At 37.6% G+C, this 27,091-nt stretch overlaps 1 protein-coding gene across 1 annotated transcript in view; it reads right to left on the bottom strand.

Moving 5' to 3' along the window:
- LOC118895331 (ethanolaminephosphotransferase 1-like) overlaps window positions 1–21,115 on the bottom strand; it is a 109,602-nt gene extending 88,487 nt beyond the window's left edge. The window contains 2 exon segments of the mRNA XM_036852255.1: window positions 10,285–10,972; window positions 21,032–21,115. Of these exon segments, the coding sequence (XP_036708150.1) occupies window positions 10,285–10,972; window positions 21,032–21,115 (772 nt within the window).
- Between the last annotated feature and the right edge of the window lie 5,976 nt (window positions 21,116–27,091).

Raw genomic sequence — 27,091 nt, forward strand, 5'->3', positions numbered from 1 at the left:
CACTTAAGGGTTCTTGTGATTATATTGGGCCCACCTAGATAAACCAGTATAATCTCCCTCTCCTAAAGTCAGCTGATTAATCACCTTAATTGCTCCTGAAACCTTAATTTCCCTTTGCCATTTAATCTATTGTAAAATAGTCACAGTTTCCATGGGTTAGAATATGAACATTTTCAGAATGTTATTATTCTGCCTATAATACTAATCCCTACTCTATATCCTAAATAATCTATTCTTTTCATTCTACTACCTTCTTTTTCTAAAGGAGAAATAAGGCTTTGCTACAGTAAAAAAATGAATCAGAGTGTCAAAGGATGTGTAAAATATTGATGGGTAGAAAGAATGGAGAAGATTACTAAAATGGGAAAACATTTAGAGAAGTTGCAAGGAAAAGGTCATTGAGTCAGAAATATGCAGAGCATGGAATGGATGGGAGTTTAGAGATCTGAATAAAAGTAATACACAAAGACTCTTGAAGTTGTATCTAACTGAGTAGAGGAAGATTATGTAAGGTTTTAAGAAAATAAGAAAATCACCATTCCGCATCACAAGGTTACAAAAGAGAACCTTATTCTACTCTAGGGAAAGGCGAGAGGTATACAAAATAAAATAATTTGCTCTTTTGTTTTTCAAATTTGGGAGGGCTAATAATAATAGCTCTAATAATAGCATATTTTTTTAAAAAAAACTGATCCTATCATGTTGCAACCTCCAATTGTGTCTTCAGGAAGGAAGTGAAATGCTGGTTTCTAGCCTCTCCTTATGATTTAGTCAGGATAGGATAGACCATGCTGCTGTATTGAATATCTGTTCGGTATAGAATCCATTATAGACATTAGTCTTCAGAGAAGACTAATAGAGTCCCCAAGTTACAGATAAGAAAACTGAGACCCAAAGCAGTTGGTAAGTTTGAGGAAACAAAGGTAGTAAATATTGAATCTAACCTTTCTATCCCAAAGTGTCTGAAACCATGCATTTATATTACAGAGTCAGGGTAAATAATGCAAATTTCCATATGTTTTCTCAATCTCTTGGAGCCTGAAATCTAGATCTATTGTAGAACACAGCAAGCCTAGCTGGGAATACTTAGGCATAGCTGATACCTATGATTTGATTTTTCCCCTTACTTTATTGATTGCCAATATTTAATAATAAATAAACTATATGTTTAAAAATATGGGGATTTTAAAAATGCATAAATGAACCCATTTGTAAAGCATCATTTGAAGATTGGTTCTATGGGTCTACAATGCTCCCTTTTGTATTTTGAATTGCAAGAGCATTACCACCATTTCTACAGGTCAATGTGAAATTCTTCCACCTGACCTAAATACAGAAAAGAATAAATTGCATTTTCAGTATCATTGAAATAATTAATTTTCAATGTCATAATCAATCATCATAAACTCAGTACCTTCCTCTTGGGAGAAGAATTATTCTAATTCCTGATGTATCACTTTTGTCATTTTGAAAAGAATGTGCCCACTGATAGAGAGTTATGAAACAATCTGCATGTTAGAGGTCCATTGTACTCTTTTGAGTCTCTGCTTGAATTTTTGATCCACAAAATAATAGCAATGATGATAATACTATTAATAGGTATAATTATTATTTTTATAGTACTTTGTTGTTTATAAAATGTCTTTATATTCAGTGTCTTGTGTTGTTCTGACAATAGTCCTCTGAGTTGGGGAAATGATGATAATCATTTCTATGTTATAGATATAGACGGCCAGGGAGGTTTAGAACATTTTCCAAGGTGAGGCAATTGTAGGTAGAAGAGCTGAGAATCAAACCCGGAGCTCTTAAGGAAGGAAAAAACAGATAACTTGTGTACATATTTTTAGAAATTATATAAAAAAAGCATGTCCTTTCTCCTCACTAGTCTGTTAACAGAGCTGACCAAAATATAATAGCTAATTTGACTGATTCTGATTTCAGTGCTCATAGCTTCTGGACTCATCTGCCCATGTTCAAGTACTCCTGCCCTTTGATGCAAAGGCTAGCTGTATTCTCTTCTATTTCTGCTATACTAGAAAACTATAGGGTGGATTTCTCATTTAATTTTCAATAAGGCACTGACCTCCTTCTGCATCCCAATTCCCATTTCACTTAATATCAGTTGTTTCTTCTCACAGATTCAGGTTGCTATTTTAGCATTTCTTTAAGCTCCCCTTTGCCCTTTGGTTCTATTCTGAACCTGTGTGTTAGCCAACACTCACCTCCTTGATGTCCTAGTTGAAGTTTGGATAAAACATTTCCCTGATCTGAGAAAGATTGGAATGGGGGTAGGGCAGCAAGGAAGAATGAGAAAGAAAGATAATTTAGAAAGGGTACAAATGGACACATGGTATAAATTTGTTTACTTGAAGAGGAGGGGCCAAAAAAAAAAAAGAAAAAACTTATAGAGTCTGACATAACCGAGGAAAACAAAAGGGCCCAGGATGTGAAGGAAAACAGGATCGGAAGCCTCTGGTAAGTTGCAAGTGTTTTGAGTTGTTGGGTCCATAGATCCAAGTTGACTTGAGGAGAGAAAGAGATTTAAAATTTGTGAAGGAATATGAAATACATGCATTAGTAATAACTATGCTCAGCAGTGTTCCCCTTGGTCAGCTTGTGAACTCAGCACTTCCATCCCTCCTTGAGCAGCTTGCAAATCAGTAAATGTTTGGGTGAAGTCAGCAGGTTAGGGCTCTTTTGGACAGAAGTCACCTTGTTCAAACTGACAGTAGAATCAGATACAATTATTTGACTAATTTAACAAAAAATGTAAATAAGATGTTTGCTCAAGATGTAGCTGAATCCAGTGCTCAAAAACTATTGTGAGGAATCTATTGGTCTCCATTTTTTGGGTCTGCTTTTCTCTGTGTTGGCTTCTTCCTCAGGAAGGAAATTCCATCTTAGTGAGCACTCCTGGCTTATTTTCCATTCTCTCTTCCCCCTGCACACGTCCATACACCGCCCCCCCCCACACACACACACACGCACATCTCACCCCAAACAGTGTTTTTCAGTTAAAAAGAAACAGTAGTTTAGGCTTAAGGTAAGTGGAGCCTATTTTCTCCTTCCTGTTGATTTTTCCCTTAGTTTGGAGTGTGTGACTTTATGACAGCAGTCCTAGCAAAGGTCCTCCACAACTGCATAAAGCAGAATGGGCTAATTAACTAACACTCAGACTAAGTAATGCTTATGGGAAGAACTGAGTAGCGGCAAAAATAAACAAAAGGAAACAGTAATATTTTTAAAAGCTTTCCAGCTCTAAAGATCTTAATCTGGTCCTGCCCACCAAAGACAGACAAAAAGGGCAAGGCAGATGGAAAGAAACTACCAACTCGTATGATTCAGAATGCTGTTCTGTTCTTGAATATTATTCATATTTTTTTTTCCTGATCAACTTCTTGACTGAGGGAGCTTTACCATGGAGCACAGTAATCTCATAGAAAACCATTTATAACTTTGATTTATAGCTAGGCAAGGACCCAGAATCCCCAAATACAGAGCTGCTATAACATTTGGAGAATGTGATGTGGCTTGAGGAACACATAGTGAAAGCCCACCAGGAACATCTCTCCAGTCAAAAGAATGGTTAGGTTATTTAGCTTGCTGCAGAGAGAAATGGTTTACCCAAGGGGAACCTAGGTGGGAAGAGTGAATCAGGAGTAGCTTACTATAGGATTTGTGTTTGTGTTAGAGAATTCTAAGCAGGAACCAGTTTGGGTTCCGATGTTATCAAAGAGTGAGGGAAGGGACTTCCCCAGTGGTCCAGTGGTTAGGAGTCCGCCTTCCAATGCAGGGGGCATGGGTTCAATCCCTGGTGGGGGAACTAAGATCCCACATGCTGTGCAGTGCGGCCAAAAATTAAAAACATAAATAAATAAATAAAATATAGTAAATAGCAATTAAAAAACAAAATTTTAAATGTGAGGGCAACTAGATATTATAATAAATTTAAATTTGGAGGCAAGTAGAATAGAGTTAGAATTGCCATAGTAAAGACGCAGCAATCACTCAAAGAAAGGCGGTGTATATCAGGAGATGAGGATGGTTAGTCATTTCTTTGGTCATGAGGAGTCTTGTCTACATCTATCCAAACATGGGCAGAGTGGCCTAAGTGTTGTCCTTGTTTGAGCATTATTTATATTCTATTGGGAACAGTGCACTCTGATTGTTAACAGGGTTGTTTTCCACTTTCTCACTGGTTTAAATTAGAAGACAAAAGGGAAGTTTCTTCTTTCTTGTTCTCTCTCTTCTCTCTGACCTCAGGGTACACTCTTCCTATGGTAATGTGATAAGAACATACTCTCCAGTACCAGAGGGAAAGGAGTAAGGTGGAGCAAACTCAAGCGAAGCATTACCCTTGACAGACCATTAAGCCCTGAGCATGCCTCGGGAGAAAGCAGAGGGAAGATGTGGTTCTTCCTTTCTTACAGAAATGAGTCTAGGCCTCTCACTGATCTATGACCACAAAGGTGAAGAGTGGAAGAAATCTCACTGCTCTACTACCTTTAAGACACAGGAACTCAGCCCACGTATTCAATATGTTCCCACAAATGTCTCTGGTTTAGATCAACCAGTTTGGCAATACTGCCTCCCTTAAGAGGACTTGGTAAGAAAGTAGATACAGATCCAGTTCAGAAACAGGGAAAAGCATCTTTCAATACTACTTTAAGACAGAAGAGTATCATGTATAAAGACATGGGCTTTGGAGCCAGAAAATGTAGAATCACTAGCTAATCCCATCATTACCTTTCACGTCATGTTAGACAAGTCAATAAGACTCAGTTCTGAAAGCCTTATTCTGAAAGTCTGTTCAATGAGGTTGTTGTAAAGATTAAATTAAGTAATATATAGGGTTTTTTGCAGAGTCCTTGACACACATTGTACATGCAGTAAAAGGTAGCTGAGTTATGGAAGAGACCACTAGGTTGACATACTCCAGAAAAAACAATGCTGGAATAAAAGGAAAAATTTCTTGATAATGATGACCTATTTTGCCAAAAGGTTTCTTTATTCTGTCTGAGATTCTAGTCAGTTCCTCAGGTGATGCCTTAATATGCAAAAATTAGAGAAGTACAGATAGTACTATCTGCCTATCTGAATAGTAGTAAGATTGAGGTAATTAATTCATGTATCCCTCCATTCTTTCATTTGCCATGCATATTTTGAAAGCCTTCTATCCCTCAAACAATGCGAGGAAAACTGGGAATTAAAAATGAAAAGATGGTCCTTGTCCTTATGAAACTCTCAGCTATTTTTGAAATTGATATTTCATATTGATAAGTCCTAAATTTCTGTTATTAATTTAAATTGCCTAAATTGCAGATGTAGGAAGTGTCAGATGTTGCCCATAGCACAGTCAGGAGGTGTGGTGAAGTGACAAAGTTGGCACTGGACAAGAGCAGTGGGCAAGGACTCTGAACTTCTGCTCCTTCATTTTCAGAATAAGAAAAGTGGAAAAGATGGATGAGAAAGTGTTTTCTGGATAAAAGATCAGATGCTTTATTATCTGTGTTGTGAACAGAGCTAAGAGAAATTTGGGGCTGGCAATTTTATGGAGGGAAAGGTCCATTCTTGTTGCACTGAAGTGTATTTGGGTCTTGCTTAGCAATAGGTGGCTGCATTCATTGACCTCTAAGTATCTTGGGCAGCCTTGAAGTTGTAAGGAACACTGAATTATCGGAAATTCATTTTGCTATAATTCTAAAAACGAATCATCTTCAGGGGTCAGTGTTTCTGATTTTAATCAGAACACACTCTTGCTATTTGTTTTATCAAGGTTTTTACTTTTGTTTCTCTAATCAAAATATAACATCTTGACAGTCAAAGTAGAATAATGCTTTGCAAGGCAGTCTTTTTACCTTTGGTAGCATCTGGTAGGGAGCCAGTACAGCAGTTTGTACTTAGTAACAGTGCCACAGACTCAGAGTTAGAGACACAACACCAGTCCTCTCTCCATCATGAACTTATGGAATGGATTTGGTCATGTCACTTAACCCCTCTGCCTAACTTTCCTAAAAAAATAAAGGAGGAAGTTGGAATAGCAATATTTTCTCATAAGGAAATTGTGAAAACTGATAGGTTTGCGTGTTCTTGATATGCAGGTTACTTTCATTAGTTCGAAAAAGATATTTAATTTAATAATAGGCCAAGTATTTTGGAACACTGTGTTATCAACAATTCTTCTGGGTAAAAGAATATTTACAAGCTTTGGACTACACACTGTCGTTGGTAGATTGAAATCAATAGAGCATTTAAGTGTTATTGATTTCATTTCAAATTTAAGGGCGACCTGTATATAAAATACACTGAAACTGAGCTGAAAATATATAATCTTATATTGCTTAATGACATTCAGAATGGGGTTGATTTAGAGATATTTTTTAGAGGAAAAAACATAAGTCTTGTACTTTATCTCTTTCAAATGTTTAATAAATACATATTTATTAAATTAGCAAAATAATATTAACAACAGCTACCACTTACTAAGTGCCTACTTTACAGCAGAAGTTGTGCCCATATTTTCTTACTTCTCACAATAACCCTATAATATAGGTATGATATTTTTTAGTTCCCTTTCATAGATAATATCAGGTGCCTGGTAAATGATGGATTTGGGCTTTGAAACCAAGTGTAGCAGACCTAAACGTTTCTGCAGTGTTCATGAGAACATACTTATTCATAATTTATCTGAGGGGGCAGAAAAAGATCAGGGTTGCCTTGAAAGAACTTCAGCCTTCCAATTGATGAATCAAGTCCCCCATAGAAATGCATGTTCTTGTTAGTCCTCTTTCCTCGAATCTGAGAAGACCCCTACCATTAGCCTGTGACTAAGAAAACATAACAGAGTTGGGTTGAGTGACTTCTGAGACCAGCTTAGGAGAAGGCTTGCAGCATCAAAAGGGCTTTATGGAACAGATCCTCTGAGGGTTCCTTAGCTTGATCATTCTCTTTCTAGCTGGTCAGTCTGGCCCCTAACAGGTTCAATGCCAAGTTTCTCCTAAGATAATCATAACCTAGATTGATGTCCATGAAGATGACTGAGAGGAGAACATAAGCAAATGGAAGAATCTTACGCTGTCGTGTTCTGGGTTCCTTCCTTTTCTCAGTGGGAGTGTCTTTGATGCCCAGTGTCAGGCCCTGGTGATGTAAGGATGAATGAGACAACGTTCCTCACCACTAGATACTCACTGAACAGAGGGAGACAGAGATCCATTGACAAACAATTTTGAACAGAGGTGGCAAAGGTTTCGAGAAACTTTTCAGGCAGAAAGTGCAGCAGGTGTGGTAACTCCTAGCTAAAAGAGTTTTGGTCCTTGGTAAAACAGGTAAACCATGTGTCCGGACCCAGAACTGAGCAAGAGATGGGGGAAATAAGAGTAGATGAAGGTGGGAGTCAAGCAGAAGACTATGGAGGGGCTTTTATGAGAAAAGGAGAAGGAAAAAACAAAAGCAACACGATAAAGGGGTGCAAGCCAGTCTTTTATGAGGAAAGTTTTGCTAAAGTCCAGAAACTTTCTGGGTTTGAAGAGTTCACACACTTTTCTCAATCCTAAAATATTAAATTTAATTTCCTATGAGACAGTAAGCTGTTAACCATTATTCCTTTGCCATTGGTTCTAATAAGGAAACAGAGGGCAGTGTTAAATTAACTCAAATTTAAAAAATTATTCAGAGTACAATATCTTAGGCACTGGGCAAAGAGGTGAGCAAATTAACATAATCTTCACATTCATGGAGCTGAGAAATCAAAACAATGGCGATACTATGAAACAGTGGGGGAATTTGGGGAAACCGTTATGAGTTAAGATCATTTCTATACCTGGTAACCTCTAAAATAATATTGCCTAACATTGGAGCTTAGCATTTCTCTAAGCAGTTTACACTATCGATTTATTTAATTTTAACAATGTATATGTAATTTAGGTATTGTTATATAATATGTATCTGTGCCTATTTTAAAGATGAAGAAATTGAGGTACAAGGAAGATAAGTAACTTGCTCAGTGTTTCACAACTTATAACTAGCTGGTGGAAAATAAATTTGAAACCAGGCAATTGGGTTCAAATATCTTCCCTTAGTCACTGCAGTATACTACTTTGTGTTGTTTATGGTAGGGGTTTTCAGATTGCAAATTTCCCACTACACATTCCTCCTGTGCCCTACCAGAAATGACATGGGTTTATGGTGGGGCTCCGGAAACACAATTTAAACAGACACTCCAAGTGATGGTGAAGAGGGCTGTCCTGGGACTATACATGAAGAAACACTCTGCTAAAGCATAGAATGGCCACTTGTGGGAATGCAAAGCTACTGTGATGAGTTTTAGTGACACTTATTGCTGTTGCAGGGAGAACCACATGTATAGATATAAGTGCTGAACCTGGGGTCCTACAAAGCCCCTGGACTTCTCCCAACTCTCCAAAAAACATACACACACACACACACACACACACACACACACACACACACACACATACATAAACTTCCAGAAGGCAAAGGAATGCATCAAGACTTGGCCTGCCACTTCAGGAAGGAAGTTCTTTATTCTTCCTTTATGTCAATTATAAGAAGTGAAATGTGGCCAATTCTTGCCTATCCCAGGCTGCTGGTTAAAATCTTCTAATTAACTTCACTCGATTAAAATCCTAGTTTTATTTTTAATTGTGTATTTCCAATTCCAAGACTAGTTATTTTAAAAGCACAATTGAAACATGTATACTTTGCAATATTACAACTGTTCTGTGAAAAATAATTTATAAATATGAGTTGCCAGCAGAAAATGATGAAACCAGGTTGTTGCAGAAATTTTCACACAAAGCAACTCCCCAAGTGCACTATTTTCTATAAATGTATCACAAACCTGTGTATATGTTAATCAGGGTGACACCTTATTTGATCCCTATGGTAACCATTTCCATGTTGGCACTTTCCTTCTGATCTTGTCAGTCTGTAGCCTGTATAATCTGCTATGCAGCACAGCAATCACTCCCTTGGAGAATAGTGATGGTGCATACAGATGAATTCTCTAGACAAAATATCATATCAACTTCCCTAATGGCAAAGGATCTGAATCCTTCTCATATCATAAAGTGGTTTCTTTTCTGAATACTACCTATAGAAACCAATGCCCAGAGGTAGTCAGTGACTGAAGATGAAGTGGGTAAAAGGCATTTCTAGAAGGTTGTTAAACCCAATGTAAGGGTTATATGCAAACCTCTTTCAGAAATTTAGTTAAATTGGAATGGACTTACCTCTCTCTCTCCTTCTCTCTCTCTCTCCTCTCCCTTCCTCCCTCTCTTCTTTCTTTCTTTTTCTATTTCTCCCTTTCTCTCCTTCTCTTTTGTTCTGTCTCTTTTTTTCTTCAAGTTTGTCCCAGTTATGTTCATTTTCACTCAATTTTATCACTAAGAAATAGCGAAGAGAAGCTATTGTAGATTTTGTACTGTGTTCAGGAATTGTACGGAACTTAACATTTAGATTACAATGCAACATTATAGTCCCATAGCCTTTTTTCTACAAGAGAGTTAGGTAACCTTGCCAAGTTTATTCACCCACTTATTTATTAGTTTATTCAACATAATTAATTAAGCACCTTCTATGTGCTGCTAGACTCTGAGCTGGACTGCATATCCTGTAAGTAATGGATTTAAGATTTGCACACAATTTTGTTTGACTCCAAATTCCGAAGTGTAATGGGTTTCAGCATGAGAACATTGTTGGTAAAATCTCTTCATATCAGTTATTATCTGTTTCACTTTGGAATATTTCCCTGTCTCAAACAAATGCATTCCAGTTTCATCTCAGTTTTCCAGTCTTTTCCAAGAAATCGAGATTCCTTAAAATGCAAATTAAAGAATATCAAACAGCCTTAATAAAACAGGAAACTCAATGACACTTATAAATGAAAAGCCTAGGAGATATAGCTTCCTTTGGGAATGGGTGTATCTAGGTGTCAAAAGTATATCATCATGTATTACTCAATATCGTCCTACCTAGCCCTTTCTTTCCATCCCTCCCTCCCTCCCTCCCTCTCTCCCTCCCTCCCTCCCTTCCTTCCTTCCTTCCTTCTTTTTTCTCTCTACTTTTCTCAGTTATGTTTTCTAGTAGGTTGGTTAGAGTTTTCAGATTTCTTATGCTGAACTCCAACAACTCCTTTCAAATTGCCTTCAAATTTACAAGAAGAGTTTTATATCTTAATAGTGCTAAGAAAATCATAAAATTGAACTTCATTTGGCCAACTTAGATTACATACATATTCCTTTTAAAAACAAAAACAAAACCAACATGGTCCTTTTTTATCAGCTAGGCTTGGGTCACTAGCATCAGCTTCATAGACTGAATTGTGTTTCAAGGTGTTATTTTTATAGCTTCTGAAAAAGTTTAATAAACTCATTGGAAGAGTCACGCATAATGCACAACCAATGATCATTGCAGTGAATAGGTCTCTATAAAAGAAATTAAACAGGAAAGGTTCATACCAGGCCTCAACTCCCACAATCGCAGTCACTATGTAGACAAAAGAAATAGTCACCTGGCTAACGTCATATCCCCATGGCAGGAAAAGAATCCCTGTGTTATACTTTTCCCAGTGGGACAGGATGAAAGAAAATAAAACTACCCATAGCAGGAGATAAAGAACAAAAACATTGACACCAGATGATCCTCATCCAAAAATGGAATACAGAGTTACAACAAAGTAAACACATGACCAACTATCCAGGCCATGGTCAAAAAGCTCCCCTAATGGGGTGCTGGAATTGGTTCTACAGGCTTGCTTTCCATCCACACCATCTAGAGTGCAGGCTACGAAGTTGAGGATGCCCACTACAATCCAAACCCAATCAGGTACATGCTTGTGACCTGGTACTGAAGCATAAAAGTCAGGATCAAAGTATGCCATATGCAGAAAATTGAACACAGCCAGCAGAAAGCCAGAAAAGTTTATCAGATTTGGGGTCAGCCAAGTAGGGAGCTTCAGAGCCACAGAGGAGAGTGCAGCAACAGGGGTGCAGAGGGCAAAGTGAAGAGAGTTCCGCACAGAGGATCGGCACTGACCAGCACTCACCAGCCTGAGACACTTGTCTGCTCACCCACCAGGGCGGGTGGGGGCTGGGAGCTGAGGCTCGGGTTTCAGAGGTCAGACCCCAGGGAGAGGACTGTGGTTGGCTGTATGAAGAGAGCCTGAAGGGAACTAGTGTGCCACAGCTAGACAGGAGAGAGTCCGGGAAAAAGTCTGAACCAGCTGAGAGGCAAGAGACCATTGTTTTGGGGTGCGCGAGGAGAGGGGCTTCCTGCTCCATGTCCTCACAAATGGCAGAGCACTGCCTAAGTGAGCTCCAGAGATGGGCGTGAGCTGCAGCTATCATCTCGGACCCCAGAGGTGGGCAAAGGAGAGCTACTTCTGCCGCCACTGCCACCAAGAGTCTTGTGTGCAAATGCAGGTCACTACCCACACCCTACCAAGAGCCTGTGCAGCATGCCACTGCCAGGGTCTCATGATCTAAGGCCAAATTCCCTGGGAGAACACATGGCATACCTCAGGTGGTTGCAACTACACGCTGACATCTGCCACCACAGGCTCTCCCCGCATCACAATTATGACTACCCTACCCCTCCTTCTCCCTGGGCTGAGTAAGCAAGAGGGCCCTAATCAGCCGCTGCTTTAACCTGCTCCTGTCTGGGTGGGTAACAGATGCCTGAGGGTTACCTACAGGCAGAGGTGGGGGCAAAACAAAAGCTGAACTCCAGGAGTTGTGTGAACAAAGAAGAAAAGGGGAAATTTCTCTGTGCAGCCTCAGGAGCAGTGGACTAAATCCCACAATTTGCTTGATAAACCCTGCATGTGTGGAATACCTGAATACAATAAGTGTTCCCAAAATTGAGGCAGTGGACTTTGGGAGTAACTGTAGACTTGGGGTTTGCCTTCTGTGTTTGATTTGGTTTTGGATTCATGTTTATATTAGTTTAGTTTTTAGTGATTGTTTTCATTTGTGGTTTGTTTATTGATTTGGTTGCTCTCTTCCTTTCTTTTTTTCCTCTTTTTGTGAGTGTGTGTGTATATTTTTCTTTGTGTGATTTTGTCTGCTTAGTGTTGCTTTTACCATTTGTCTTGGGGTTCTGTCTGTTCATTTTTTTTTTTCTTCCTTTTCTTCTTAGCCATGTGGCTGGTAGGGTTTAGGTGCTCTGACCCAGTGTCGGGCCTGAGCCTCTGAGGTGGGAGAGCTGAGTCCAGGACGTTGGACCACCAGAAACCAGGGCTTAAAGGAATGCCTTGCCCTTCTAATTCTGCCATTTTTAAAATCATTCCCCTGCAATAAAATGATTGTGCAATAAGTGTTGCTTATTTTCTCTGAAACCAGCAGCCTGGACCAGAGCAAAAGAGAGTGTGTTGGTGACATCATCTAATGTCTTGTGAAACAAATGTTGTATTTGTTGTACTTAAGTTATTACAAAACAATAATGAACTGTTTTATAATCTCTTTTAAAAAAAGAAATATGATAGGCAAAAAATAAAAATAAAACAAAGATAAATTAATTTCCAATTTCAATCACAGAAAGACAACTCAAGACCATAATGAAATACTACTGATATTTTACTCCTGAATGAATTGGCAAAATTTAAGAAATATGACCCTACCAATGCATTGCTAAAGCCTTAAAGAAAGAATAACTCTCATCTGGTGCTGTGAGATGTGGAAAGTGGCACAACCATTTTGGAAAACAATCCAGAGTATATCACAAAATTGATCATACACATACACTGTAATATGGCAATTCTATTCAGCTATAAAGTTAAAATCAGTCCTAGAGAAGCACCTGCTTACAGGACAAGGTCACATGTCAAGGGTGATCCCAGAAGTGTTTGTCCCACTAGACTACCTAAGTTAGAAGGTGAGTTCAGGGGCTTCTGTCCTATTGCTATATCTTGACTTATGTTTATGTTACATATTTTCTACTAAGTTATCAAATACTAAATAATATAACACATTAAAACATTAAAAAAAATGACATACAAGGGGCATAAATAACATTCTATGAGCATTCAGAGGAGAGCATCATTACAATATTATTTTAAGATCGTGAAAGCAGGGAAATTCTTGCGTGTGGTAGCATTTTAAGACACCCTGAAGGCTGTATTATTCATAATTTATACCTTGCCTTGTTTTTCAAAAGATATAAAATTCTTATAAACATGTTATAAAACAACATTTAAAAATAGCAAGGAGCAGAAAACAGGATTTAGGGGAAAAATAATGAGTGAAAAAGAAAAAGGAAGTAAGAAAGGCATAAATTAGCAAATTGGAATTCACAGTATTCAGTTAATTTTTGTGTAGGAGGTTGGATGTAAATTTGCCTCTAACCAAATGAAGAGAAAAATACTGTCAGTTATTATATCAATAATTACTAAGTCTGTTAAAGGACAAGGAAAAGGATTGTTTTGTTAGCTGCTTATTGATTTGTGTTTTGTTTTTTTCCTGGCACTATTTTCTTAAAAGGAGATGCTGTGAAACATGACAATAAAGGCCATTCTGAGAAAAATAAAAACAGAATTAAAGTACCTATGTAAAAATGAGCAAATAAATAAAGAAATAAACAGCGTATGTAAGAGGCATCAAAGAGGATTTCCACCTCATTTTGCTGCAAATGCTTGACTGGTGACAGTTAATAAGGTTCCAAAGACAGACTGGGACCAGACGGACGGAGAGTGACACACAGTGGTACTCAAAGGGCGGTCCCTGGCCCAGAAGCATCAGCACTTCCAGGGAGCATGTAAGACATGCAAATTATTGGCAACACTGCAGACCTACTCAACTGGAACCTCTGGGGATGAGGCTCAGAAATCTGGCTTTTAATGATCCTCCAGGCAGTTCTGATGTGTGCTAATGATTTTGAACCACAAGGCCAAACAGTTTGGATTATACACCATATGCAATTAAGTACCACTGTAGGTATTTTCCAATCCTAAACCCCCCTTAAGTTCCCGTGCTCCTGTGCCCCAGGAACCAGGATAAATTTCTGCTGCCGTCACTTAGAAGTGGAACTATGATCCAAAGTAGATACTCTTGGCATTTATTTAGTGCATTTCAATCTGAGAGAAAATTCTAATGCAGGATGTCTCAAGCGCAACAATTTTGACATTTCAAGGCTTGATAATTCTTTGCTTTGGGAAGCTTTCCTCTGTGTGTTAGGATGTTTTAACAGCATCCCTGTAGGATATTCAACAGTATCCCTGGCCTCTCTACCCGCCAAATGCCACTAACATCACTTACATAATATAAGACAATCAAAAATATCTCCAGACATTGCCAAATGTTTTCTGAGGGGCAACAGTGCCCCCGGTTGAGAACCGCTGTACTAAAATATTTCTAAACTAAAATATATACTCTGGTTGTCATTTGATCCTGGGGTTGTTCTCACCTATGTCCTTGGTGCTCAGGTTGTATAGGGAATTCTTCTAAAGTACTGAGTGTGCCAACTCAGAGTACATGTTATGATAAAGATGATGGTGAAATTGATAATGGTAATCATGATGCAAATTAAATGATTTATAATAACTTATCTAAAAGACCTTTAAATGCTCTTACACCAGAGAGCCCAGAAATATGTTAATTCCAGAGTCTTTCCAACATAACAGACTACTCATGCCTACTGTCAGCCCAGAAGAATCAATTTTCTAAAGTTTTGGGGATGACAGCAGTCTTTAAATTTATGTACGATTATCTTAGGAATTTATTAAACATTCATATTCCTGGGCCTTAATCTCAGTTATTTTGATTTAGTAGGCCCAGTTGGGGGCCAAGGAAATAGCATTTTAATAAGCACTCCAGGTACTTTTGATGCAGTTATGTGCTGCCCCTTGGGAAATACTGCTCTTAAGAATGGATAATATAGCAGGAACTCTGCTCAACATTGTTATAATCTAAATGGGAAAAGAATTTGAAAAAGAATAGGTACATGTATATGTATAACTGAATCACTTTACTGTACACTGTAACAATGTAACACACTGTTAATCAACCATACTCCAATATTAAATAAAAATGTAAAAAAAGAATGGTTAATGGGAGCACTGAATCTGAAGAAAGCTGAGTTACCTTACTAATTAAGAAACATTTCCTTTCCAAAAACAGGTTTTAGTCTGGACTATTCACTGTCGCCTTCTATTGAGAGGAGCAAGCAGATAAATGATGATGTAAACAAATGAAACATACCTGATATAGAACCATAGGCACTGATGAGGAATGTAGCTAATTAAAACACAGCAGTCCCTACTAAGCTATAGGTGATTGTTGTCAAGCAACAATAAAGCTCATGAGTGCCAGGTCTCCTGATATCTAAACATAGACTAGAATTTCAGATTTTTATGTCAGCTCTTCTAATCTTAAAAAGAATAGTTATCAGTAATTCAATTTTTGTTCAAGCTCTTTATTTTTCAGACTGGATTTGCACTACAAATCTCTTGTTATGACATCCGTAATAATGGAACCAGTCCATTCAAGGACCAGTGAACAAAAAATCATAGTGGAAGAATCTATGCCTAAGCTGGAAGTTTTCCTGAATTCCATCTCCACTGTACACAAAATCCCTCACTGTTTTTTGTTTTGGTTTCGGGTTTTTTGAATACCATAGCCCAAACTTTCAGTATGTAATTCTGTCTATACTTTGTACAGCTGGTGTTTTGGCTTGGGGAGAAGGAAGGGAAAAGATGCCAGGGGGAAGAAAGACATTTGCAGCTTTGTCTCCTGGTGGTTTCTGTGGAGACTGCTGTCATTGCATACATTAGATATATTTGTCTGAGTTCCCCGTGGTGCTGAATGGTCCAAGAGAATAGGTAGAGTCAGAGCTAGGAGAGGAGCAGAAAGACACAGCACTGGGGAAGCTCTCCAGAGTGTCAACTGGTCTAAACCCTCTGCTTACATACGTAAGTATGCTTGACAGAAGGAAGATGCGAGGCCAAAACCTGGACACACTTAATAATAGTTATCAAGTATGGAGTACTTAATATATAGCAGGTACTGAGCTAACCCTTGGACACACACATACATATTGTACATACATACACATGTACATACTTGCATATATACATACATGTCAGATATGTGGTGACACATGACTGGTAAATCTTGGAGCTGGAAATTAGAACCTAAGTCTGTCTGTCTACAAAACCCATGCTCATAAAATTATCACGTGGGGTTTACACTCAAAAATATTTAAAACAGCAAAGTCTTTGCAAATACTAAGTGCACAGTTTTGAATCATATCTGCTATAGATGACCATTCAAGGCACTACATCCGAAGTTCTAAGGTTAAGAGGAATGTTCTTATAAGCAGTACTCAATCCTGATGTAGTGAAGTTCTCTAATTCTCAAATGCAACCCATTTTATGACAAATATAAATTTAGTGATAGCTTTTTAAAATATTTTGGCAAGGGAAAGAAATACTACTCCATAAGGGTAAATATGAAATACTGAAAGAAATATTTTAAAATATATATTTAAAATATATCTTAAAATTAAGAAAATTCAGTAGTTCTCTTTCTTGCCAAAATCTCTGGAACCCTATAAGACCTTAGCATTGCTGCAGCTCTGTAAGGAAGAAATGCACAGAGATTCCTAAGTGGCATACCCACAGAACTGGATAACTTGGGTAATTCCAGCATCTTCACAAGTTTCTGAAATAACAAAGAAGAACAGAAATTGAACACTCCCATCAGATAGAGTGTATTTTAGAGATCTTCAAATGCAGAGCTCCTAATGATAAATAGGCATTCACTACATGAACAGTCAAGGGGATGTTTTTCTAAGCTAGTGATTAGCATATGGAAAGATTAAAGGCCTTTAACCAAAATAGTCAGTTCATGGGAAAAAAATAATATAGTATTCCTACAAAGAAGAGCAGAGAGTTGTAGAAAACTAGCCTAGCATTAGGATTAGATTTAGCTCATTTTGAATTTAATGCATGTAAAATGACAATTTCATACAATTGCTTAAAACCCACAAATGGGTCTCCAGTACTACAGAATACTGCTCAGCAGTTAAAAGAAAGGAACATGTACCACCATGGATGAAGCTCAAATAATTTGCTGAATGGGAGAAGCCAGACAAAAAAAGAATATATGTTGTATGTTCATTTATATAAAACTCTGGAAAATGCAAACTAACCTACAGTGAAAGCAGATCAGTGGTTGCCTGGGGATAGAGGTAGGGGTGGCAGGGATTGGGGGAAAGAGAAACAACAAAGGGCTGCAAGGAAGCTTTTGAAGGTGATAAATATTTTCTCTCCCTTGATTTGAAGATGGTTTCATGGGTGTGTTTATAAGTTATGAAATTATGCATGGTAAACACTTGTCATTTACTATATGCCAATTATACCTTAATAAAGCTGGCAAAAAATCAAACAGATAAAAAAGATACAGATACTTTGCATTTGGCTGCCTAAAAGTTCTGTAAGGATATACATAGAACCCAAAATAGTTTCCCATTGGAGTGGTATAAGAACTAGGTAAATAAAGCCTACAAAGGAAGAGGACATTTCGTCATATATCTCTCAATTAAATTAATCAGATATTTATTAAGCACCTTCTCTGTGCCAATTACTCTTTTTGACGTTAAAGATGCATTGGTAAACAATATAGAAAAATCACTATCATTGAGAAGAATATGGTGTAAGCATACCTACCACATAATTTAATTAAAATATTGAATAGCAAAAATACTGTTCAAGTTTTATTTGTAAAATACCTATTTTTAAAATCACTACCATTGCATTTGTTTATATATGGAGAGGTAATATACATATATGTGTGTGTGCTTGTGTATGTGTGTGTGTGTGTACACTTTTCATGTTATTTCTCTTTCCTAGAATGCCTTTCCTGGTCTCTTAACTTATTCATCTTTTAAACTTCCATTTACTCTCAAGGCAGATATAAAGTACTTCTTCCATTGTGAGTTTTTTTCTAATCTCAGTTGTACACTGATCACTCCTTCTTGTGTGTATTTACAAGGCCTCAACCATACTTCAATCATATCATCTGTTAAATTTCCTGCCACTTATTTATTGGCATTGGTGTTTCCTCCACTAGACTATCATCTTTGTGAAAACATTACCTGTGTATTCTGAGCAATTAGCAAAGTACCCAACATGTAAGTGTATACTTATTGAAAGAATTAATGCAGTGCTTCTCATTCCTGCCTTGGTACAGATGTTCTAAGGTATGGATGGAAAAGAGGTACAATCTATAGAGTACCAGAGTTGGTCAGAAGCTCTCTATTCACAAGGATTCTAATGTCATTTCTGAATTCTAGACAGAAGGTCATATTTGTTTAGGAACATCTGCCGTGGGTTTAGTAGAGAGGAAATGAGGACGTATGCACCACATACTTGTGATTTTTAGACTTGGGAATATAAAATATGAAAATAAAATAAAACATTATATAAAACAGTTCTTTAAATCAGTTTTCCTATCCAAAACGGACTGTCACCCTTTCTTTCTAGAACGCATGGTCTTTTTTCTATTTGCTATGTTGGGTGCTAAAATTGAGATGCCCTTCATCTTCTCACATGTCCTTATTTAGATGAGATAAGAAATCAGTGGCAGATATATGGCTCTATAAAAATAAACATGAACTTGGGAGTGGTTGAAAGATGAGAAAAGAGAAAAGGGAAAGAGAGGGGGAATGGAAGATGACTTAGTGGAGACGGACAAAGAAATATGAAGCATGAGAACTGTCCCTGACAGAGAAGGTCAAAGGATGTACAGACACTGAATGTCAACTTCTGCGGCAAACCTGCCCTGTGTGACTGCTGTTTCATGAACTCAAGGGATTTCAACTAAAATCTGAGTCAGGTGAGAGAAGAGAATGGCCACAAGATAAAATGACTCCCGTAGGTTAGAGAGCTTAGTATAGTTGTGAGGAAAACAGAGCTGAAAGTGACCATAAAAATGTAAAAGTTACACAAATCTTGGAGAGGCAATAGATTCTTCTGAAACATGATAGGAAAGCCAAGAAGACTTTATGAAAATATCACAGCACAGGGTGATATGGGTTACAACGAGCATAATATGATTATATACATCTTGATAGATTACAGTAGATCTTTGATCATGATTTTGTTGGATTCTTATGACTATTCTGGAAGACAAGCAGGTCAGGAACTTTTATCCATTCTGAAGTAACTGAGGCTCCTAGAAGTTAAAAATCACCCTGGAGCCACCGAGTCTGGGAGGGAGAATGTGCTGCAATACCTCTCCGTTTCCGTTTCCCCTCCCCCTCCCTCCTCCTCTTCCTCTTCTCTTTTTCCCTTTATTTCCTTTCCTTTCCTTCCTTCCTTTCTTCCTTCCTTTCTTCCTTCCTCTCTCTCCTCCCTCCCTCCCTCTTTTTCTTTCTTTCCTACCAGACTGAGCATATGTGAACCTTCATTTAATAATTGAAAGCTTAGGGGCTTCCCTGGTGGCACAGTGGTGGAGAATCTGCCTGCCAATGCAGGGGACACGGGTTCGAGCCCTGGTCTGGGGAGATCCCACGTGCCGCGGAGCAACTGGGCCCGTGAGCCACAACTACTGAGCCTGCGCGTCTGGAGCCTGTGCTCCGCAACAAGAGAGGCCGCGATAGTGAGAGGCCCGCGCACCGTGATGAAGAGTAGCCCCCGCTTGCCGCAACTAGAGAAAGCCCTCGCACAGAAACGAAGACCCAACACAGCCATAAATAAATAAATAAATAAATAAATAGTTGAAAGCTTATACATTGGAGGTCATGGCTGTGAACACAAGCAATAAACATACACAGTTATACATGGGACTACAGGAAATAAAGAAGATGGAACCATATTTTTATGGCAAGGAAGCCTTGATATATGATCTACTTTTGAAATGAAGATGTAATATAAACGTATATTTTGTCATTGATTTTTTTTGTCCCAGGAATTAAGCACAATAAAAGGCTCTGATTATGTGATTCTGCTTATTTGGCCTTGATCACTGAACATTTTATTAAAATGTAGCTTCTTGAGGTTTTGTGTGTATGTGTCAGTATACCATATATGTACAGCATACTGTATATGTGTACACATACACCCATACACACACACATACACATATATATAACTTTAAATAAATAATTGTTAACCAAAACCAAGGAGTTTTTATTTCTATGATTGTTTGACTGGGTTAGGAAATTGTATTTATTTATAAAGACCCCTCTGGCCAGAAACAGTGTTATACTCTGGATAAGAAATTTCTTTCTTCCTTGATGAAGACAACTTTTTTTTTCTTTTTATGGGAACTAAACTATTCTCCAATTCCCCTGGTGGGATATGAATTAATATAGTAGAACAGAGTTTACCCTCAACAGCTGCAACTTGCACCTGTGCAGTATATTCTTAATCCTTTTTCACTGCAGTATGATAGGGAAAAAAGGAGGGGAAAATGTTTTATGGAAACTTCCAACTGAGATGCTTAATGCGTTATTAGGAACAGAAATTCTCAGTGGGATTTAACCATGTCTATTAAGAAGTAGGCTTAGGAACCAAATATAAAAAGTATATAACATTTCCCCAACCTGCACGGAGATCGACAGTGGGATCCACAATGCTCATTTTCTGGTTTTTCTCCAATATGTCATACTAAGGTTCCCCAGATAATTTCATCTCCTGGCTTCTTTGATCCATAGCCAACAGAGCAGAGACATTTATAATAGCACACTGGCATTATGTGAGAATCATTGGCCAAGACAGAACACAAATCAGCTCTGCTGTATGCCTGCTCTGCATCATTAAGCATTAATAAAGTGATGTCTAATTGTTTCTCAGTCCTGGGCTCCAGGCTCTTTATTGCTTGGTACTACTGTGCAGCTCCCCTTGGAAGTCAAGTTAATTCTTCCAACTGTTGAGATAGCAGGCGCATGCTTCCCTATGGAGGCAATGTCATTAACCTGCTATGATTTGGAAGGTAAAGGAAGGGAGAAAATGTTCCTAATCATGGGCATCTAAGAAAACATCCTCTGTGCTGCTTTTAGATGCCAATTCTTTTACCTCTGAATCCCAAATGCTTCCATCCACTCTCAGCTTCTTGTGAAGATCTATGCCAACAATCAAAAATATCCTAGCATCGTCCATTGCTATTTGGAGAAATTTTCAGCAATAGGTATGTATAAATGTGTACAACATCTGAAGAATCTTCTCTAGAGAAACTTTGTAATTAATGTATAATAAGAGAAAATTGGAAAATACAGACAATTAAAGCAGTCAGCCAATTTATACCATCACATAGAGATATGCCTTTTCATATGCCTTGTGTGTGTGTGTATATATATATATTTATTTTTAAAAGGCTTTATGTGTCTAAGCAAAACAAATCCCTCTCATCAGAAAATAATGGTCAACTTACATGTGTGTGTTGGGAGTAGGAGAAAAAATTTATTGCTCACTGCTAAAAAAATAAAAGGAGCAAATGCTATTAACGACTGTCACTACACTTGACAATTTACTACATGGAGACTATGAGAGTATTATTATCTTTGCAAAATATTTCATTTCACCTAGAATCTCCCCATAAAGCCCATGTGGCAAATCTAGCTTAGGATTCAGTGCCAACTTTCACACTGGACAAATAAGACCTAAAATCTCCAAACGTAGCAAACGGTTCCTGTTGACCAAGTAGTAAAATAAAATTCAGGAAGGGGTAAGGGTGAGTTTGCGAAATTCAATGACCTCAGGAGTTATTAGACAGAAGACTTTTCATTTTTAATGAGGGCTGTAGGGGATTTAGGATACACAAATGAATGTGGTTTTGACTAAAAATATCAGTTACATATTGCATGCAAACATTTAAAGGAAGGTTAAGTTGCAATAAAGTTTCTATGGAGTCAGGTTATATCAAAATGCGTTCTGAAGAATTTATTTGATTAATATGAATCTGTTGAATGACAAAGGAAGTAAATACCAATTATATTCCTCTTATTTGGAAATATTAGTGTCCTACAGTGAAACCAAAAGTATCCAAAGACTATATGATCTTTTAGGTATCCATTTTGCCATCATTTTAGATCACTGAATTTCTCTTTTTCTTTCAAGATACACTGTAAAGTGTCAGCCAGCCATATTTTTAAGTAGATGCATTTGCCTCTTTTGACTTAGTTTATTGCCCTTGTGGCTCCAAGAGTTGAATGCTTATGGCAACGCCCTGCAAGACACGTGTTGGTGGCTGAGACCTCTGCGTGCCTGTCACTTCTCCTTGGTTTATGTTGCACAGCTGAGTGGGTCTGTCCTTTGAGTGGCTGCAGGGACGGGACTAGGAGACAGAAATCAGAGTGACAGCTTAGCTCAAAACAGACCCATCATCACAGACTGATGTGCTGCACAGGACAAGTGCCTGCAGCTGGCATTTCCACCATATCCATGGGCTTAAAGGTACATATTTACTTAAAGTTATAGGATTTTCAGATCTGCATAGGAGCTTAGAATCCTTCTTACTTTACACTCGAAGATAATGGCACCTACAGAAATGAAGGGGCACCTTTGCCTGGTAAATGTCATGACTTGGACAACTTATATCTGCTGGCTCTCAGTGCCCTTAGAAACCAGGCTCTCTCCATAGTCCCTTAATGTTACATTTTTTACAGCTCTGGACCAGGACAGCTGGAATCTTAGGTACATCCTTGGTGTGAGTAGAGTTTTTTTTCTTTTTAGATTACAGTCTCCCTCTTACACAACTCAAGCTGCCTTGCAGGTATGAACAGGTGATGTATAAGGAGAACTTTAAAAGAAAATGTGACTCAGTATAATCCCATTATCTTTCTGGAAAGCTGTTCAAAAATCTAGGGCCCTGTGTTTGTTAATCTCTCAATATGTTTTTTGATATAAGATCTCTCATTTTATCTATAAAACAGGGACTCAATCATGTATTTTATTTGATTCAGTTGTCCCATTGAATTATTTGGGGATACATGTGACAAAGGAGAGTGGGCTGACATTAAGTAGATGAAACTGTCCACAGAAGCAGAATCAATTCTATCCATAGTATAGAATAATCCTTCCCATCAAGAAGGTTATAAATACAGTAGACAAGTACTTCCAGCTGTACAGTCTTACCTGTCCACCAATTTACCCTTCTGGCCTAGGCAGTATCAAAAGAAAGGTGTAAAGAGGTGTTAACAATAGGCTAGAAGGCGGGTTCATCCATTCCAGATGTGGTAGTTGACACCTTGTCTTAACTTTGTTCTCAGTCTAACACCCCATGTATCATTGACAATGGGGCATCAGGAACATAGTCAAGACTGAAGTATCACAATTAGGTGTTAATAATTAGGACAGGAACTCCTCTGACTGAAACAAACATTTGGTAATCTATTTCTCAAAGTTTTACACTAGATCAGTTTTTTATCTGACTTTTTTTTGTTTAAACATCTTATTGAGTATAATTGCTTTACAATGGTGTGTTAGTTTCTGCTTTATTACAAAGTGAATCAGTTATACATATACATATGTCCCCATATCTCTTCCCTCTTGCGTCTCCCTCCCTCCCACCCTTCTAGCTGGTCACAAAGCACCGAACTGATCTCCCTGTGCTATACGGCTGCTTCCCACTAGCTATCTATTTTACGTTTGGTAGTGTATATATGTCCATGCCACTCTCTCCCTTTGTCCCAGCTTACCCTTCCCCCTCTCTGTATCCTCAAGTCCATTCTCTAGTAGGTCTGCGTCTTTATTCCTGTCTTGCCTCTAGGTTCTTCATGACCTTTTTTTTTTTTTTTAGATTCCATATATATGTGTTAGCATACGGTATTTGTTTTTCTCTTTCTGACTTCCTTTACTCTGTATGACAGACTCTAGGTCCATCCACCTCACTACAAATAACTCAATTTCATTTATTTTTATGGCTGAGTAATATTCCATTGTATATATGTGCCACATCTTCTTTATCCATTCATCTGTTGATGGACACTTAGGTTGCTTCCATGTCCTGGTTATTGTAAATAGAGCTGCAATGAACATTGTGGTACATGATTCTTTTTGAATTATGGTTTTCTCAGGCTATATGCCCAGTAGTGGGATTGCTGGGTCGTATGGTAGTTCTATTTTTAGTTTTTTAAGGAACCTCCATACTGTTCTCCATAGTGGCTGTATCAATTTACATTTTTATCTGACTTTGAAATTACACTTTTTTAACCCAGTTTTACAATTACACTTTTTCTTCTTCTGCTCATTCTATTTGGAAAACATGGATTTTTTTTTCTCTTTTTTCTACCCCATTTAAAGCCACAGGATATGATATCTGAGCTGTATTGCAGAACCTAATTCATCAATAAGTATGGGTTTAATGCTGCCTTATTGCAGAGCAAGAGGGTGAAACAGACAAATAAGATTTTAGCTTTATTTTGAAGTGTTTTGATCCAAAAGACCTTCAGAAACCACCAGGGATCATGCTTTGAAAACCATTGAATTAAAAGATATTCTCCTAAAACTAACTATGTTTACAATAAGAGTTTGGAGCATGGATATATATGGAAGAGGTAAAGCAGGGTTAGATGCTGATATTTGAAAATGGGTAAATTGCTGAAAATGGTCAAAGACATTTCTTATACCAGGAAAAGAAAGAGAAAATTAATGGAGAAAAGAAAGTACTTGACTAAGGTAGAAAAGAAAGTACTTGAGTAAAGTACTTGTTCTAGAAGACCCAAGCCTCTTCAAGTGTGGTAATACTGATGCAGCACGTCTTAGACATGTATAGATACTTGAGGATACATACCAGGTATATATACTTCCAAATAAGAAAAATGTTCTCTAAAACTCATTTCCTATAGATTGTATAGAAGTAAGAGTGCACCAAACTGTTTAACAAATCAAGATCCCTATCAAAACAGAAATTAATGAGGACACTTACCTTACTGAGGAGCCCTAAACTGGGGTGGAGTTGTAATTCTAAATTAGATATTCATTTAGACCTCACTGAGAAACTGAGGTTTAAACAAAGATTGGAAACACATGAGGGATGTAACCATGTAGGTATGTGAGTGAAGAATATTTTAGGCAGCGGGAATAGCCAGTGCAAATGCCCTAAGTCAGGAAAATGCCTAGAGTGTTTAAGAAAAACTATAAGGAAGCCAGTGTGACTAAAGAAAAGTAACAATAGAATGGTTGTAGAATCTAAGTTTAAAGAGGTAACAGCCAATGTGTAGGGTTTTGTTGGTCATTGTAAGGACTTTGGCTTTTACTCTGACTTATATTGGGAACCATTACAGGGTTTTGAGCAGAGGATTAATATGTTCTGACAAACATTTAGAACTATTCTTGATTCAGCAAGCATTCAGTGAAGGGGGACAAAGATGGAAACAAAGACAAGTAAGAAGCTACGATCAGGAGCCCCCAAGGTGATCTAGATTAATTCCTTCCCTCCCTGATTTATGCACTTGTTGCTTCTCAACTTTAAGAGCTGGGGGCTCATTCATCTCCCTTCTCTTGAATCTGGGGTGGACTTAATGACTTGTCTGAGTAATTAAATGATATGGGAGTAATAGAAGGTCTTCATAAGTCCCACAGCTTTGAAATAATTTTCTTAAATCTCACTGCCGAGAAGCTCCAGCTTAGAACTTAGTCTCCATGCTGTGAGAAACACAAACTACATGGGAAATCCATATGTAGATCATCCAGTTGACAGACCAAGATGAGCTCTAGTCAATAGCCAGGATCAACGGCCTGGCAAGTGAGTAAACCGTCTTGGACATCCAGTCTTCATGTGTTATCAGGCTGTGAATGCGTGAAAGACCTCAAGTGAGAATCACTCTGCTGAGCCCACTCAACCCAGAGAACAATGGAGAAAAGTAAAATATTGCTTTAAATCACAAAAAAAGTTTTGAAGTAATTTGGAGCAATCTATGCAGCTATAGATAAATAAAGTATAAGCTATTGCTTAATCCATAGGGAAGTAGCAGTAGAGGAGAGAGAATAGTTCGGAGTCTCAATACAATTGACGTAGAGCATAATGGATCATCTCAGTGATTGATGTGCAAGTGAACTTGAGAATAAACAAGAATTAAGTATGACTACACAATGTTTGACCCAATCAATAGAGAGGTGGGTGAGAATTGTTATCAAATGAATTGTTGGATGACTATAGTTTGAGGAAGCATGGGGAAGGAATAAGCTTTTGAACAGAGAGGTGAGAAAGGAGAGATTTAGGAATGTATTTGGGACTGTAAGTAGGATAGGCAAACAGGAGACATTAAAAACAGGAAGATTACTGAAAGACTGTGATTAGAATCCATTTATAAGATAAATCTGGCCTTCTTAAGAGTAGTTTCAGAATGAATGGCAGAAAAAGAAAATGTGCACATCAAAGAAAACTTCAAAGAAGACAAACAACAAAGTCAAATGTCAAAGAGTCATATTATTTGGAAAACATGGTTATAGTTTATGAAGTTAGGCATAAAGACAATGTCAAGTGTTCTATAGTCAGGGACAGATAAATGGAGATTTTTTCAGAAATGAGGAATTTGTGAAAGTATATGAAAAGTGCTGTGTAAATTGTTTTTAGTAATTAATGGGTAAAGGAGAAAAGAACATATATACATTTCCCTTTATGGGGAAGAGCCAGCATGGATTATGATTTTTGTGTTGTAAGCATGTGTCTCTCTATTTTTTGTCTGTATTTATTTTCTTTCTTTATGGATATGATGAAAGATAGTTTTGGTTTTGTTTGTTTTCAGGAGGAAAGTAAATTTGTCATGTTCTGTCCTAGTCCAAAAGTGTTCAGGTTAAATGTTTTGGCTTTATTTGTAAACCAGAGGCACTTGAACTTTCAAGGAAAATCCATATTTTAACAGATTTTCAATGTAATTACAATATATTAGTGATCCAAATAGATTTATATAAGCTTTAGTTAAATACAAAAAGTGAATATTCTTTGTATACAAAACACAAGCCCACCTTTCGCCTTCTGAATTAGGAAGAAAGGGAATATAAACACTTTTAAAAGATCGATGCCAAAAAAAATTTTTTTACAACAAAGAACAAAGAAAAAGGAGGTCTTTGTTTTTACAATCTTCTCTCTTTGCTATTCTCTTTTAAGAAATTAAGGAATTGGGATAACATAAG

This window comes from Balaenoptera musculus, chromosome 5 (assembly GCF_009873245.2).
Source record: "Balaenoptera musculus isolate JJ_BM4_2016_0621 chromosome 5, mBalMus1.pri.v3, whole genome shotgun sequence".
Classification (NCBI taxonomy): Eukaryota; Metazoa; Chordata; class Mammalia; order Artiodactyla; family Balaenopteridae; genus Balaenoptera; species Balaenoptera musculus.